This window comes from Pituophis catenifer, unplaced genomic scaffold, assembly GCF_029215685.1.
Source record: "Pituophis catenifer annectens isolate HBS135680 unplaced genomic scaffold, rPitCat1.0.hap2 SCAF_8, whole genome shotgun sequence".
In the NCBI taxonomy this organism is placed as follows: Eukaryota; Metazoa; Chordata; class Lepidosauria; order Squamata; family Colubridae; genus Pituophis; species Pituophis catenifer.
In genome coordinates this window covers 29,424,094-29,442,038 of record NW_027256888.1, presented here as the reverse complement: position 1 = coordinate 29,442,038, position 17,945 = coordinate 29,424,094, and the positions used below count along the sequence as shown (strand labels likewise).

The following is a 17,945-nucleotide window of genomic DNA, read 5'->3' as shown; positions in this document are numbered from 1 at the left end:
CCATCTTTCTTTCAAGTACCGTACTTTATAGTTGATTTGAAAGTATATTTTGGATACAAAATCTTTTCTACATTCCCATTTCCACAATTAGAAGGGACAGACTTTGGACTGTACTTGCAAAAAAAATTGGTTATATAGAAATTGTTTTTGACGTAGTGTGTAATATATGTTCAGGAATTTAAAAGCAGCATACTACAGTGGTGCCTCATAACATCATCTGAATTCTTATCAGGAATGACAAGGCAACAAATAATTACAGGGTATTCTGTCAGTCTCACAAGTGGTAAGCCAAATGTAATTTATTCATTTATAGATTTCAAATGAAACTATAATGTATAAAGGTATTTGTTTGCCTTTGAGGCATAAATTGATGGATTTTGTACTGATGAATAAGGATGAAAGAACTTTAACAAAAATAAAGCTGGTTGTTTTCAATTGGGATTATCAGTGGACATCACCCGTAGTAGGCAAAAATTATTTCACGTGTATATCAGGATAGCAGGGATTGGTGAATATTTTTGGATATGAATGGTGTTACATTATCCTGCTCAAATCCAGTGTGCAATGTGGTGTCTTCTCCTGGATTCAGTTTCTTTTCAAAGAGCAGATAGCACCTACAACCAGATGATCTTTGCCCAATTTCATCTTGCCCAATTATGTCCATTCTTAGACCAGGAATCCCAGCTTTCTGTCACACGTCTTATTACCTCTCAGTTACACTATTGAAATATACTTCATGTGAGGTTACTCTTGAAGACTACCTTGAAGTCTTAAATAGTCCATGATGCAGTGGCATGGATATGTTTAGCATACTTCAGTACACCTATAAACCCCACTAACCACCTACACTGCCTTCTTACAAACTTCCAGATACAATTCAGAATGTTATTACCTGTAAAGGTCTACCGTGGATAGGCTATTAACAGGATTGCCTTTCTTCAATATTATCTGCCTGCCCACATGTCCTACAAGGAAACACAATAATCTGAAGGGACCTACGAGGTGTACCTTTAGTTGTGGTGCCTGCCCTTTGGAATGATCTCCTCCCCCCCCCCTCAATGAATGGTTGCCCCAAACCTTTTGGCTTTTTAGAAAGGCACTTAAAAACTTGGGTTGTTTTTTGGGCATTGGGATCAGGATGACTAAAATTTTTGCTTGGAAGAGTGTAGTAAATGTGACTTTTTGATCATCTACCAGTGTTTATTTACTGATTTTTATTTGTAACTGTTGTTTTTGTAAATCTAATTAACTGTTGAAGGAACTAAAAGGTAGCATAAAAATAAACTGTACATCATTGAATAAGAGTATTGTGACAGAAAGGAATATAAGATCTAGCCAACTGTATCTGTACATTTTATTATTCATTCAGTTAAGTGCTGCCCACCTTCTTGCGTGAGGAGGACCAACAGCAAAGTTCCCACCCATTTCTGTTGCTTTTGCATTCTGCTTACTTTGTTCTTCTGGATGTCAACTGTGAAATGGTTTGAAAATAAAAATGCTTCTGTCTTTTGTCCAGCCGCTTCGTTTCCAAATACAAAATCATGTTGCACTGTACTTCAATGAATCTATAGGAAGGAATAAGCTTAGTAATTGATTTTTGGATAATCTATATTGTCCCCTCTTCCCATTTTTGGCTCTTTTTAGTTTTAAAGTTACCATAGTACACTGGATTTCTAAATCCTGTGGAATCAACTGAGTTTTGAAAATATGTTTTTGATTTTCAATTTTAGAGAACAACGTGGAATACTAAATTTACTAAATACTATACAGTGCAAAAATATCTGAAAAAACATCACGCTGAAAAATACTGGGTTCAATTGCATAACAGGCTGGAACATTATTCCTTAAAATACTTGCTTAATCATTGTAACACATAAAAGAAAAAATGCAGTCTCAGAAGGATTTTTAGTCCTTCAAGTCAAGTTTGACTCCTTGTGACTACATGGACATATACGTTTTTCCTTCTCTCTTAGCACTTATATGAAAATAAGTATGCTTTTCCTTCCCAGTATACAGCTCTGGAATATTTTGGCTGTCTTCCATCTTAATACCAAACAGATCCAAATTACGTTACTTTTTTAAAGATCAACCAATGTCAGTTTGGTGCTATAGCAAACAACAAACAAAATTATGGGCACATAAGAATGTCAGCTTTATTTAGCATCATCCTGCTCTACCCATTATTACTACCTACTAACTGTTTCTTATGACACGCCGATTACTCCAGAATATGACTTCTAAGGATGCAGTTTGAGGAAAAGAGCAGGTAATGTATTCATTGACCCTTACAAAAGAATTAAATATGATTAAGCAGTGTAATTTTCAAAGAACGGCCTCTGAGCTAGAATGAATACACAAGAGAGACAAGTGGAATACCAGCTATGTCTCTTAGCAGTACAGTCTTAAAACAGGTTTATTTGGAAGCAATTCTTAACTCTCTTCAGTGCAAATTAATACATAAAAGATCACACGTAACAGAATCAAAATAAGCAAGGGCCTCAAAACGAGGAATGGTTTGTATGTTTGGGATGTTTTAAATACTGTAATGTAGCCAATTGTATCAAAATTAGCTGATTGAAAAGAAAATTTCAGAATGTTGCCCTGTAACCAATTTGGGAGATCAGTGCCAAAGATACAAAAACATGGAGGGAGAAAACAGAATTTACAATCTTATTGTTTACAATTAATGCCTTGATAAAAGGGTACATTTGTTCCTGAAAGACATGCATTTTTTAAAAATTATAGAATATACTAGTGATATTCAAGTTTTAGAATTTATTTTGTAAAATTAAGTACTTTTTCCATATGGTATTAATGTGGTCAACATGACATAGGGAATACATTATGGGATACTGTATATAAAGCAATTTATTTTAGTACCTTATCTTCTAAATTAATTGAACTATTATCTCATGTTCTGGGTATATTATTTCTGCAGCTGTCCAAGATAGATTATTAATTACAACAGATTTTAGCAGAATTCTATTAACAAGGAGCCTGAGTAGTGTAGGAGGCTAATGCCTTCTACTAAGTAGCATTTAACATCCAGCTGCCTGCAATTACTGCGAGTTCAATTCTCACCAGGCTCAAGGTCGACTCAGCCTTCCATCCTTTCTAAGGTGGGTAAAATGAGGACCCGGGTTGTGGGGGCAATAAGCTGACTTTGTATAAAATATACAAAAGTATGAAGGCTATTGCTTAACGCATTGTAAGCCGCCCTGAGTCTCCGGAGAAGGGCGGCATATATTAAAAAAAAAAAAAGTTCCCATATTGTATTAGGAAGCTATATTTGCAGATAAATAAAAAATCTAAATACATAATTATTAAATAGAGAATTATTAAATAATTATTAAAGGAAGATCTTTCTATGGTAGAAACAGATACAAAATAAAAATTAAAGTGTTATATTGTTTTACATTATATGCATATATTCCAGCTTTAGAGACCATGGTTTCTTGGAATGGGAAACAAATGTAAATGCTATTGTAAGTGGCTTTGAAAGTTCAATCCATTACTATGAAACATGATTTCCTGTACTGGAAATGGACATGAGGTTTAATGTTGATTTACCTTGGACTTTAATCACAAGGAAAGTAACATTACGCCACAAGCTCTAGAAACAAAAAAATGACTCAAGCCAACTCACAAGAAAAATGTTCATTATTGCTTTTATAAATAATTGATTTTTTGAAGATGAATTCATATTCAAAACCAGACCTAGTGTTTTATATAAGTTTTACAAAATATATAAGTAAAAATTCTTGTAACTATTTGCCCAAATGATTATTATGAATGAGAATGCTAATATTCTACATGTAATAAGAAAAAAATGCTGGCACTATGCTTCAAAATATTGTATCTGATTCTACTAAAACATCAGGAAAGAAATTTAATTTGATCATGTTCCTCTGAAGGAAAATTAATATGTTAATTTTTATAATTAATATATTTTTATAATTTTATAATTAATATGTATTTTTATACTTGGTAAACTGCTTCATTCTGTTTACACATGTTCAGTTTCCAGCTGGGTTGTTATATCTTCAGAAACAGAAAAATATTCTGATAGAGTGCTTTGGTCACTAGCAGTGGACACTTAATTTACATCTTCAACATCAGGATCTGAATTTGCTGTGCAATTTGTTTCATTAAGTATTGAAGGAGATCTATATTCTTGGACAGCTAATGGATGACTTTCTAAAAAATTATTTTCATTATGATCAGTGGAAACTGAAGTGCTGCTTGCATATAAATCACAGACTAAATTTTGCTGAGAAACAATATTATCATTTTGAGATTTTAGACATGTGCCCATGCAGAATAATGACGAATGACATATTGCCTTTTGTTTTTGATACACAGGTCCATTTTTTCTGGATGAAACAGGTTTTTTTTCAAATAAAATTTTAGCTTTTGAGTTAACTTCTGATTTATTATAAGCATATTGAGTTTTATTGAAAGACATTGCTGGAGAAATCAAAGTCTCATAATTATTTCTGGAAGCTTTTTTGACACAATATATATATGGAGTATTTCCTGTCCAAGTACAATTATTTGAAAATAAACTTCTAGGTATTGGTGACTGCTTTGAAATGTTCTGTTTAGATGTCTCAAAATAATTACTTTCAGAAGATAAATCTGAGGAAAAATGTTTTCCAGTAACATTTGGATTAAAATTGATGGCTGTGTTAGTACTAATAGTAGTAGTAGCAGCAATTTTTGTAGAGAAGGATGAAGAGATTTTCCCATTTATATTTCTCAGGTTGCAAACTTTGCTTTTAGGATTTTCCAGAAAGGAAGTGGACAACACTAACTTTTGTTTTTGTAAAGATGAAGTAGATGACACTTTCAAGTTGGCACCAAAATTTGAAAAATACTCCATAACTTCTGTTGAGACTGGTTTTAAAGTCTTTTTTGGTTGTATAGCTGTCTCAGATACATTTGGGCATGCAGTAAATGAGAACAGGGTTTTAGAAGGATACATTTCTACAGGAGTTGGCAAAGGTTTTTCTGTCTTAAGATATCTATTGGTATTTTCCAACAAGTTAGTTTTCTTGGTGTCATTTTGAGTGCCTTTTGGGTCTAATACATTACAACTAGTATTTGAGCTATAAAAATTGAAGTTTGGGGGTTGTGTTTTGAATGTAAAACCAAGGGAATTAGATAAACTACATTTATCGGTGCTTTGTCGTCGTAGTATTTGCGAATTTTGTTTCTTCTGATTATGTGTTTCAACATCTAGGCAAAACAAGCCATTTCCTGAAATTACCTTTTTTGAAAACCAAAATTTTGGCAATGTATTTCTTTCATGTAAATTCTCTGCATGTAATTCATCTGAATGTACTTCACGTTTCATGTAATGTATATAACGCAGCTCCTAAAATAGAAGAGGATACCATACTTATTGCAAATTTCCCAAAATGATTAGCTGGTTTTATAATTATTTCCTACCAGCATTTTAGATTTATCTAAAATGTAGCAGACCTGACTGAACCAACTTTGGGTGATCTTAAAAAAGATGAACAATGCTGAACATTGTTAATAAACCAGGAAATCCCAAATCTCTACTGTAGGTTATATCCTAAGTTGAAAAAAATATTCTGAAAGGTAACAATGCCAAACCAATTTTGTGTTATTGCCCCCCAAAACTACATGGAGTACCCACATAGTCAACAGGAGTCAAAACTGACTTGATGGATTCTTTATATTACTAAGTAAGTTACATGTTACGGTACTTAAATTTAGTTAGATATTACTAAATAAATATCCAGAAATAGCACAGTAGGAAAAATAAGGTTATATTATAGGGTGAATCATAATTTTTTCCCCCAAAAATGCGATCCAAGTAATATTGGCAGTATACGTACTTCGTATAAAAGATGAAAGAAACAGGGAGGCTGTAATACACTGGGTGGATTTGAATAACCTGACTCTTTTACCTGACAACTAATTACCAGCTTCATTTAACAGTGGCACAGAAGATATAACCCAGATTTGATATTTGTGAGTGATCGTATAATCCAACAATGTGTTAAAGTAGTTTGCCCACCTATTCCAAATCCTCAGCACTGGCCAAATTATGTGTCAGTTTACTGCTGTAGTTCAACTTCACAGTATCCCCTTTAGATGTAGGTATAACTTTAACTTTAAAAAAGCCAACTGGCCTAAATTTCAAAGACTGTTGGACAGTGCTGTTATTCAATTAATACCTAAACCAAACCAAAGAGCCATGGTGGTGCAGTGGTTAGAATGCAGTATTGCAGGCTAATTCTGCTGACAGCCGACTGCCAACAGTTCAAGTCCCATCAAGGTTGAGGCAGCCTTCCATCCTTCCAAACATCCTTTCGTTTCCAAACGAAAAACCACAGAAGTATCTCTCTCTTTTTGAAGTGGATTCTATGGCAGAGGACACAGTGAATGCAGGCCAACAGTTAATTACTTCTATAGCTGAAGCTGGATTAAAACAATAGAGGAACTGGACATACACATAAGTAGCCATAAAGTTTGGAGATTGTTGAGCCGCCTGAATAATGACCCAAATTGCTCTAGAGATTATGCCAACATGATTGCAGACAGAATAGCCAGTCGGCTTCTTAAGAACGGCAACCCAGATTAAAGGCCACCAAAACAGAAGATCAAGATCAATAGAAATGAAGAAGATGAAACGACTAACTTATTGTCCCCCTTTATTATGGAAGAACTAAGAGAAAGCTGCTAGTTTGGATGACATCCTTATTGAACAGATAGAGCAATTGGGGCCAAAAGCAAAACAGTGGCTACTAGAAATGTTTAATTGAATGCTTGGAACAATATAAGATTCCTAGTGTCTGGCAAAAGGTTACAGTTGTAGCAGTTTTAAAACTAGGGAAAGAGGCCAATAACCCTAAGAACTACAGTCCAACTTCTCTCGTGCCATACCTACAAAATCTTTGAAAGAATGATACAAAATCGCCTTACTGTAGCTGTAGAATACTTTCTCATACCACAGCAGGCTGGATTTTGCCCTAAAAAAAGTTGCATCACTCATATCCTGAATTTAACCCGCTATATCAAAGATGGATTCCAAAAAGGCAATGTTACATTCATAGATCTCACAGCTACATATGATACCATCAATCTTAGGAAGCTGAAGGAAAAAGTTCATGATATGACTAAAGATTTTAAATATAAATATCATCAGGAATCTGCTTGACAACTGTATATTTTTTGTGGAGTTCCAGGGGAAAGGCGAAGTAGATGGAGGAACCAAAGAAACAGCTTACCATAAGATAGTGTATTGGCTCCAATTCTTTTTAATATTTATACAAATGATCAACCACTCCCTGAAAGTACTAACAATTATATGCTAATGATCAGGCAATGGCTGTACAGGGAGAAACATTTGAGGGGATTGAACACCGTTTAACTGAAACCCTGGTAGAGCTGGATCAATACTATTGTGATAACCAGTTAAGACCAAATCCAGCAAAAACTCAGATATGTGCCTTCCATCTTGGAAATAAGTAGGCTGCTAGGAAGCTGCATATTATATGGAATAGGAAGTTATTGGAGAATTGCTACAGCCCTGTATATTTAGGGGTCACTCTAGATAGGGCCCTATCATATAAGCAGCACTGAACCAATACTAAACTGAAGGTCAGTGGATGAAACAACATCCTTAGGAAATTAATGAGCTCTATCTACCAAGGTTCCTTAAGACAATACCTCTGGTTCTTTGTTACTTGGTATAAATCAGCACACATTGGGAAAGTAGATGTTGCTCTGAATAAAGCTAGCAGAATTATTACCTGATGCCTGAAAACTACCCTCTAGATAAGATCTAGCCAACACTGACCCGCCTACTGTTTGCAGAGAAGCAGCAGCATACAGAGAGAGGCTTAAATCTTCTATATCTAGACAACACCCTCTCTATGTCCTACAACCAGTTCATGAGAGAGTAAAATCCAGAAAAAACTTTCTTAGGTCAACAAAAGACTTCGAAGAATTTGAAAGCGGAATGGACTTATGGAAAGCAACAAAAAACCAATCTGGATGGAACCAATGGAGGAGCTGGGTCTGATGAAAGCTGGAAAGTATGGAAATTGTTGAATAGAATGTCCATGGGAACAAGATCCAGAGACCCGCTGAATAAATGGGGCTATCGGGTGCTTTCTGACTTTTGCAACTCTGGGTGACATGTAGAGAATAACACATATGTATACCTGCCCTTTTTGTCCTGATCAGTGTACACTTGAGAAGTTCATGGCAGCACGACAGAACATAATTAGTATTGCTAGTTTCTAGGTGAGATTTGTTTAATTTGTACATATTTTAATCTTTTATATTTTAAATGTTATGTTGTATAGTATGCTTATTTTAATTGTGATGCTTCTGACACAAATAAACAAATGTGCTAAAGGCATTAAGACTAAACATGTAATCTTACCTCATGACTCATGTTTTGAAATTTAGTAGTTGCTGACAATGACATATACTGAGTTGGAATATTCTTACCATTTTCCAAAACATCTTTTCCTGGCACTGGCTAAAAAAAGATATTTAAATTAAAAAATGTTTTGATAGTCCAACTGAAACATCTATTACCATCTACTACATATGGTAACTTACATGGAACTTATCTTGTTCAATTTTATCTTCCCATTTATTTTCAGGACTTGCAGATGTAGAAAGTTCACTATTTCCTGAAGGAATGTCAGCTTTTAAGATGAAAGGTAAGAGAGAAAAGTGCATTGTCTTATATACTGATGACTATATTAAATGTATTTTATATAGACTATATTAAATACAGTGAAATAGTTTTAGCCATAACTTCCATGTTTACAATTAGTGGAGCAAATGAAACATAACTACAAAGGAAAAAGTTCCCTATTTATATAAAGAAAAGCTTTTAAAATAAGTATGAATCATTTCAACAGCTGTATCATCCTACCTTTTGGAATATCCAAACTAACTTCAGTGATAGTCAAGGCTGAAATATCCTTAACTATAGATTTGATATCTAGCTGTATTTGTTTGCATTCTGTCTGATCTTCATGACCAGATGCCATCTGCATCAGCTCAAGTTGAGTCTTCATTCTGTACAATAATAAAAATATAATTATATGGGATTCCCTCTTGCTGATTTTTTAAAAAAAATGAGCAGTAGTATATAAAAAACATCTATAAATGTAGAACACAATACAAATGAAACATTTAATTAAAGAAACTTATTTGTGTCAAGCACAACTGATCTAAATGAAATAAAATAACTAAGTGAAAAACAACTTGATTTTTATGGAGTTACTGTCAGAAAAAAACATTGGTCGAAAACTAATAAAAAAATCCTGGAATTTACAAATAGCTCAAGGAATAGGAAAAATAAAACCCAGACAACCAAATGAGGAGAAATTATTGAAAGAAGATAAGAACTAAGTAGGTTTGTGATCATCAAAAAAAATTCATAAAATTACTTATTTTTTACATTGTGAACAGGGATTTGTCTACCTGATTGGTAACTGTACCAATCTAATTTTAAACCATATTGATTAACTATGTAGCTAATATTAACATTTCCCGTAAGAAAGATTTCTTGACTTAAGAACATAAATCATAATCAGAATTTGACCAGTTAAGGAAGCTTATTATGTGACTTTTTTCAGAATAAAAATTCAAAATCCCTTAATATTTGTCTATGAAAATATACTTAAGACAAAAGGTTACACTTTTACTTGCCTCAAAACAGTAAGTTCCAATATTGAACTTATCACTGTTCTACTTGAACTCGATAAGCATAATTTTCCTTAGATGTTTCACTTAATATAGTCAGAAATTTTTACACAAATCAGCACATAAAAATCTGATAAGGAAAATTAAATAGTAAAGTATCTGGTGATTTTTTAAAAAAGCAACAAAATCATTTTCTTCTATTGAAAGTAATTACATACAATTAGCTTTATGCATAAAGTACCTTTCACACTTAAAAATATTTTCAAGATTTTACAATTAACTAACGAGCTTAATCAACTTTAACTTACCTTTGGTTCAAATTGCATGCAACCTGTGAATTAAGAAAAATGAAAATTAAGTTCATTACAACCCACCATATTATCACAATATTTTTCAGAAATTAGATAATTAACCAATAGTATAGACTATACTGATTGTTTCAACATGTAAAATCAAGAAAAAAACTGAACATCTGATATACTGCTTGAAATGAAGGCATTTTGGGAATCTATTCAATGAAATCTCAAATATTTTGTTTCTACCGTATTTTCCGGCGTATAAGACAACTTTTTAACACATGAAAATCTTCTCAAAAGTCGGGGGTCATCTTATACGCCGGGTGTCGTTCTCCTGTAACCAGGCAGACCAGCCCAAAAGACTCTGACGAGCCTTAAATGGCTCTTGCGATCCAAGCTCTGACGATCCCAGTTGAGTTGCCTGCTAATCAGGCAACTCAGCTGGGATCGCCAGAGCCATGTAGAAGGAAAAACTTTTTTCCTTTCACATGGCTGTGGTGATCCAAGCTCTGATGATCTGCTAATCAGGCAACTCAGCTGGGATCGCCAGAGCCATGTAGAAGGAAAAGAGTTTTCCCCCTCCAGCTTGCTTACCTTAGCTGCTAGTCGCAACGCTTGCCTTGCTTTGCTTGCCTGAATCCATTCCATCAGCAAGCAACTCCCTGCCTGCAATCAAGCAGGCAGGGAGTTGTGGACTTCAACTCCCAGAATTCCTCAGCCAGAAAAACAAAGCTGGCTGAGTTATTCTGGGAGTTGAAGTCTACAAGTCTTAAAGTTGCCAAGATTGGAGACCCCTGTTCTATTAGGTAAGTTTTTTTCCCCTTTGGGATCTTTAAAAAAAATAGTTAATTGGGGTTTTTTTTAGTTGTTCTTTTTTAGACCTAGCCATTTAAAGTTTAGGAAGTTTTAAATTTAGCTTTCATATAAAAATAAAAATAAAAATAAATAATATAATATTTGTGCAGCTTTCTGAGATTTAGTGTGTTTTTGTAGTGTTTCACTCTAACTACACAAACACACAAAATCTCACAAAGCTGTATATGGAATTTTGTTTGTGTAAAGTGTGAAAGTTGTTTTTTGGGGCTTTTTGTGGCTGTGTGAGGTTCCTGCTTGTTGCAGGGGCCATTTTGGGTCTAGCACAGCTGCTTTTACATTGTGGGTGAGCCAGTTGTGTTGTGTTGTGTGTGTGTGTAAAGTGTGAAAGTTGTTTTTTGGGGCTTTTTGTGGCTGTGTGAGGTTCCTGCTTGTTGCAGGAGCCATTTTGGGTCTAGCACAGCTGCTTTTACATTGTGGATGAGCCAGTTGTGTTGTGCTGTGTGTGTAAAGTGTGAAAGTTGTTTTTTTGGGCTTTTTGTGGCTGTGTGAGGTTCCTGCTTGTTGCAGGGGCCATTTTGGGTCTAGCACAGCTGCTTTTACATTGTGGGTGAGCCAGTTGTGTTGTGTTGTGTGTGTGTAAAGTGTGAAAGTTGTTTTTTTTTTTTGAGCTTTTTGTGGCTGTGTGAGGTTCCTGCTTGTTGCAGGGGCCATTTTGGGTCTAGCACAGCTGCTTTTACATTGTGGGTGAGCCAGTTGATGTTTTTTAATTTTTATTTGGTGTGCGTTGGAAGAGGGGTAGTCTTATACAGCGAGTATAGCCCAAACCCTATATTTTAACAGGAAAATTCGGGGGTCGTCTTATACGCCCAGTCGTTTTATACACCGGAAAATATGGTAATTCTACCATCCAAAAGTCTGTATACTGTCATGTAAGTCTGCATGTCTGAGTATTCAATGCCCAATCACTCCTCCAACTAACAGAAACTATGTTGCACATTTGATTCAGAGCTAAAAAATTAGTTTGGACCTTTTAAATCATGGAAAATTATTTTCATTCTGTGTCATTTTATGTTGCTTTTCAGTTTAACTCATTTCTTACTTTCCATTAAGATTTATTTGGAATCAATTTTTTGATATTTAGTTTTGCTTTGTTTTATTAGCTATATTTTATTGTTTGATAAGTCTAATATTCTATGCATTGTTTTCTACACCGATTTTAATAAAATTAGTCTGTTTGGATATCTTAGAATAGAATAGAACAGAATTTTTTATTGGCCAAGTGTGATTGGACACACAAGGAATTTGTCTTGGTGCATCTTGAAAGGAAAGGAGATGTTTCAAGATGAATAATCAATGTCAGTCTGTCTTGCAGTAGTAGAAGTCATGTACATATAGAACACATCCTTCTGAATGCCCCCCATTTCTCTCAGAATACATATTTAGTTGTGCTTTATGAAGACACCTCTGAATCCACTAAACACTGAGTTGGCATCTTGAAAGATTATGGCTCAACTGCTTAGATAATCTACTGAAATTGTCTGAGCATGCATGCAGAAAATAAAAGACACTTTTATTGGGATTGCCCCCGTGTACATCCAAGTAGAAAATATAAAATAATTTAGCTACTGTTTAGCACACACCCAAAATCATATTTAAAATACATTAATTACTGTTTTAAACAATATGGACAAAAAACAAATCACTTTATAGCAAATCCAAAACTAACTGTGTTTACCTCTAAGAAATGCTGTGGATCACATTCATCTAAAAGGTTTTCACAGTCAATCAGAATATTTTCAATTGTTTTTCGGTGAGCTTCTTTCATATTCTTCCATATAAGATGCTCTTTCTCTTTTCTTTTCTTCTGGCTTTCAAGGTTTTTAAGCAACTCCTTCTTTCTGGTTTCCAAAGCATTATAGAGTTTTTCAAATTCAATTTTAATCAATTCCTCTTCATTCTGCATTAGGGCCTACAGTAACAGTGACAAAAACAAAATGTATGAGCACTGAAATGCTCCTATCCATGCAGAAGTCAAAATACCAGAAAGCAGTTCAAAGCACTAGAATTGTGTGTGTGTGAGTTTACGCGCGCACATATATGCATGTGATGCTTTTAAGTCAGTGCTGACTTCTGGCAACTGACTTAAAAAAAACAAACCCCAAAAATGTTAAGTCTGCATGTCTGAGGTGGGCAATCTATTTTGACTTTGGGATTGCAATTTCTTTTTGAAACCAGCCTAGGAGAAGAGGATCACAAGAGACCAACTGATAAACTATAGTTTATAAACTATAAACATAAATTTGCAGATATTTAAGATGTTTTAATTTGAACATTATCCCCTACTCCACTATCACTATTCAAAAGGGCTATGCCAGATTTTTAAAAGGTAAATCATGTGCTTTAATTCTATGCAAGGCTCTCAGCACTCACCTCTACCTAACTAAAATATGCAAAATGTGCCAAAAGCTGGAACATTTCAGATCCTTCAGAGGTTTTGAGAGGTTTTCCTACTTTATTCTGTCACTAGGTTGCAACTATGACCAAAATTAAATGCTGTAAGCACTCTATTGAAGTTACTATGTTTTTACACCCATTTTAGTTTGTTCAAACATTACTGTGCCCACCTTTCTGAATTACCAATAAATAAGATCACTGATAGAGGTTTTCCAGTTATTTCAATTCAAAGTCTGGAAAAGTTAGTTTGGGTTACTTTTCCTGGAATTTTAATCCCAACCAAAAAGTGTTTGCATACTTGAAAAAAAAAGTAATTTTTTTAAATTTTTTAATTTGATTTATATGCCGCCCTTCTCCGGAGACTCAGGGCGGCTTACAATGTGCTAAGCAATAGTTTTAACTATTGCTTAGTGCATTTAATTAATTAACAATAGTTAATTAGTTATGTTTCAGTATTAGATTATTATTGGCTATATTAGAAAAAAACTAACATGGGAAGCAGCTTTTATTTCTTTTAAAAGAAAACCTCCCAATCTATGTCATATTTTTTTAAAAGGAAAGGAAAAACACATATATTCAGAAAAGCTTCTGACTGTTTTCAATTCCAACAGAAACAAAAGGATCAAAAAGTTTATCAGTATCATGTGAAAAATGGTCATAAGTCACTTTTTTCAGTGACATTGTAACTCTGAAAGGTCACTAAATGAACCATTGTAAGTCGAGGACTATCTGTATACCATTTATGCTTAGAACAGAATTGAGAAAAAATAGTATTTTCACTGTATATATGTACAAACATAATTCATTTAGTAAAATATTTTTCTCAGTTGATTCTCAACTTGTTAATTCAGTTTACCTTTTCATCCTTTGGAGATACTGAGATTTCATTCATCATTTTCAATTGCAATTCTCTTATTTTCTTCAGGTTACTAAAGAAGGCTAGCTGTAAAAAAAGTAGTTTAAAAAGTTAAACAAATTTGAGATGCACAATACTTTATTTAAACATCATTTCTAATTTTCAAACATTTTGAATAATTTTGCTTAAACTAAAAAAATATCAGCAAAAATGTTTTCCAGTTTTAATGTTAGTATTATGTTGTTTAGCTAATATAGAAAGATTCATATAGAAAGATGCCTGGTTTAGATTTCCAAAAATATATTCAGAAATAGGAGTCCATTTCCTAATTTTATTAATTTTACTGTTTTTTTCTTAGAATTTGGCTTACAAGTTACAATTTTAATTAAGGTCCTCAATCAGATTTATATTCCACTGAGATCAACAGGTTTGGTAAAAGTAAATAAGAACTAATAAGTTCTAATAAGAAAAACTAATAAGAAAAAGGGGAGAGCGCAAATTAATAAACTCGTTATTTACATTTTATTCCAATTTTCTTTTGCTTATTTATTTGGTGCCTTTCAGTCAGTAAGTCCATGAAGCTTTCTTGGAAATGTGGTTCAAATGTGGTTTGCCATTGCTCGATTGCTAAGGCTGAGAAAGAGTAACTTGCTCAAGGCCATGCAGCTAGCTTCGAGCCTAAGGCAGAGCTAGTATGTATACCATACCTTAACCACTTCACCAAACCAGCGCTTTTCTTATACTATGCATTTTTAGTGCTGCAAATGATACGTAGTATAGTATCATTATTAGTAGTATCTTTCTATTTAGTATAATAGAAAGATGGGCTAAAATACATAACAAAAACAATGGCCAAGATGGCAATCAAACAAGACTTATTAGTATTTACATTAGTAAATGATATATGCAGAGAATTTTGTTTAAATTTTACACTTCCCAGTTTGATAGTTTGCTGCTTAGTTTTTGCTCTTCCACTGCACACCAGTAATTCATCAGCAGTGATAAATGTCACACACTTCTAGGAGCAACTAAACAATTTACCTGAAAAGTAATATCCTTATATTAAGCGGTCAGTAGAGGGGGCGTGCATAAGTGCACTAACATGCCTATCGTCCCTGTCATTATATTTTTATTCTTATTCTTCTCATTTATTTGACAAATTCCAATAAATAAAATAAATATATGGATCTATCATGCTCTCAATGTTATCTATCTACCCATCTACCTACCCATCCATCCATGCTTAAGATCTGCTGGTCCATACCTTTTAGGTATTCCTATCTTTGTATAAAATTTAACTATGATGATTGAATAGCTGGATTATCTCAAATTAAGTTACTGCTATATTTGCACAAGCATTTTGCTGTATATATTTTATATACACCATTTATGTAATTATGTACATATTACATTCTAATACACTAAATCAAACTGTGAACAGATTACATATAGTCTTTGACTTACGACCACAATTGGGACCAAAATTTCTGCTGCTAAGGCAGTTAAGTGAATTGTGCCTCATTTTATGACCTCTTTTGCCATAGTTATTAAGCAAATCATTGCAGTAGTTAAGTGAATCTAGCTTCCTCCCCAGATTTTTTGGAAGCCAGCAGAGGTTGATAACACAATCACAGGATACTGCAACCATCATACATACATGCCCGTTGCCAGTGTCCTAATTTTGATCATGTGACCACTGCAATGGTTAAGGGCAAGGATCAGTCATAAATCATTTATTTCAGTGCCACTGTAACTTTGAACAGTTGTTAAACAAATGGTTCTAAGTGGAGGATACCTGTAGTACTAAAAAAATTTGCTACAAAACCCTATCTTCTTATTCTAGAATGTTTTCTTATAGTATTGGATTTGTGTTTGTAAAAGTTTCATCTACTTCTCAACAGCTTGTATTGATTTATGTGTGAAGTGTGTCCTAGGATCACAGAGAACTCTATTCTCTTTTATTAGTTTTCCTTGTATCTGATTGTCTTCAAATGGGTTGGGCCTTAAGAGAGGCCTTTTTAACACTTCTGGAAAGCATCATAGACACTCCTACAACTGCGTATATGTTAGTCTCTCTTGGGAGGCCCACGTCACTTTTCCAGGGTCGCTCCCTTCCCTTCCCTCCACTCCACAGATAAGCGCGTACTTTTTCCTCCTGATACACCGTGTCGATGAGGTTGACTGAATGGAAGACGCCGCGATGGTCTTCTGATACGCATTGCCCGCAGCCTCCAGAGCGGCACATCCGGCAGTAAAGCTGCAAAAGTCGCCCCGGGTGTTTCTTGCAGATCCCGCCCAGGGCAGCCAGTTGAGGGACGAGAGCTGACGAGTCCACCTCCGCTATCGCTTCCAGGCTAGGTTTCGTCGCCGGGCTAGCAGCCCTGAACAGTTTCACCACCTCGGCTAGCGTGGTGTTGACAGGTAATGCAGAGGCCCCGCGATCGGAAGGAAGCGAGCAGAGTTTGCGGCACAGCGGGCATGACAGAATAATCGAGCCTCCGTCCCGTGATGGGCGGCCGGGAGCCCGAGGGCTCTGCTGGAGCGAGTCACGGCTTCGAGAAGAGGGCCTCGAGGAAGAGGAAGAGGGCAATGCGACGCTTGCAGCTTGACTGAGATACTCGACGACGCAATGGCGGCAGAAGTTGTGAGAGCAGACGGGCAGCGTGACCGGATCCTCGAAGAGCGACAGACATACCGCACACGTCAGGCTGGCCTCCATTTGCACATGCGTTGCCAGAGTCTCACCAAATGAGAGTCGAGATGGACGTTTGGTGTTCTAAACAGTCCTTCCAAGAAAGAAGGACTTTCCCCCAACTCTACTCAAGCTTCTGCCAATAAACAAACGCCCAGCTTTCCTCTATTTGTCATTTACTGAGAACTACCATTCTCAGACCACGTCCCACCCCCTTATCCCAGTAAAGAGCCAATTAAGAAGAAAATGAAACCGTTAGCGTTCAAACTCCTTTCTCCCCGCCTCTTAATATTATTCCAACGGATAATTAATTCAGATTGGCAGTATTCTCCGCCAATGAACTTGCAGGCTTTCCTGTTTTCCGAACGGAAGGCAGAAAGAAGTCGAAAAGAAATAGTTCGTCCTGGGGTATATACGGTAGCTTGAGCGATCTCTGTTTTTCCTAGCGTCTATGAAAACGGGTCGATTACATTTTGAGACTCAAAAAACTACGTTCCTCATGAAGTATTACGGTAAATAGATGGAGCCAAATCGGAATGCTGTACAATCCTATCCGTGTCCTTTCAGAAATAATCCCTATGAAATTTACTGATGAGTATAGGATTGCTGTTTCGAAGTATTTTATATGGAGCTTCATGATATGCTACCACTTGAATGAAATAAGTTACATTTTAACTTATTGGAAATAAAACTCACCTTTTTAAAAACGTCAATATATGCTGCTCAAATTAAATTGAAATATTACATATTTATAATAAAGAGGCATTACAAGAAGAGATATCAGTGCTTATTTCAGTATATTAATTTCAAAAGGACTCAGTAGTCTCTTTATTTCTTCTTTCAATCAGTGGCCTGTCAGATGGGCTACTTTTGAACAGAGATTTACTAGTCTTGCAGAAGACAGCTGGATAGTTCTATAGTTCTTTTCTTCACTTACATTAGAAGGGGAAACTGAATTATTGAAAATTTTACACAACCTTTTTAATATTTGGAATTTGTAAGCATTGCAAGAAAATGCTTGCCTAGCAGCTACAACACTTAGAAATAGCTCATGGAGTACATAAAATGGTGTCCAAGTAGGCAAGATGTACTGTGTCATGTTATTTGCATGGGATATTCTTCTGTA

The 17,945-nt window shown here is 35.1% G+C and overlaps 1 protein-coding gene and 1 long non-coding RNA gene across 12 annotated transcripts in view; one reads left to right on the top strand and one right to left on the bottom strand.

The window, feature by feature from the left end:
* Positions 1-17,945, top strand: part of LOC139320575 (uncharacterized) — a 53,845-nt gene that overhangs the window by 15,192 nt on the left and 20,708 nt on the right. For all 3 annotated transcript variants that reach the window (XR_011600702.1, XR_011600703.1, XR_011600701.1), the window contains exon 2: positions 8,652-8,711. This is a non-coding gene — a long non-coding RNA (uncharacterized lncRNA). The remainder of the gene's footprint in view (positions 1-8,651; positions 8,712-17,945) is intronic.
* On the bottom strand, positions 1,341-17,037 carry LOC139320574 (tripartite motif-containing protein 59-like). 9 transcript variants are annotated; one of them, XM_070948945.1, is made up of 9 exons: positions 16,274-17,037; positions 14,128-14,214; positions 12,553-12,786; positions 10,014-10,036; positions 8,930-9,075; positions 8,608-8,696; positions 8,426-8,524; positions 5,270-5,377; positions 1,341-1,565 (listed from the first exon to the last, which is right to left on the bottom strand). In XM_070948945.1, exons 1-9 carry the CDS (start codon positions 16,844-16,846, stop codon positions 1,557-1,559), a joined length of 1,368 nt encoding a protein of 455 aa, XP_070805046.1. In that variant the 5' UTR covers positions 16,847-17,037; the 3' UTR covers positions 1,341-1,556. The 9 variants fall into 9 exon arrangements, 7 of the variants coding, with proteins under 7 accessions (XP_070805046.1, XP_070805047.1, XP_070805049.1 ...); XM_070948946.1 differs by having other exon boundaries at positions 8,608-8,681; XM_070948948.1 differs by lacking the exon at positions 5,270-5,377.

Excerpts from the sequence above, each read along its gene's own strand:
- LOC139320574 (XM_070948945.1), bottom strand. The coding sequence starts at position 16,846 with ATGGAGGCCAGCCTGACGTGTGCGGTATGTCTGTCGCTCTTCGAGGAT. Across the intron at positions 14,215-16,273 it reads CGGTGTATCAGGAGGAAAAA|CTAGCCTTCTTTAGTAACCT; the intron begins GTACGCGCTTAT and ends CTTTTTTTACAG. Across the intron at positions 9,076-10,013 it reads GCATGCAATTTGAACCAAAG|AATGAAGACTCAACTTGAGC; the intron begins GTAAGTTAAAGT and ends ATTATTGTACAG.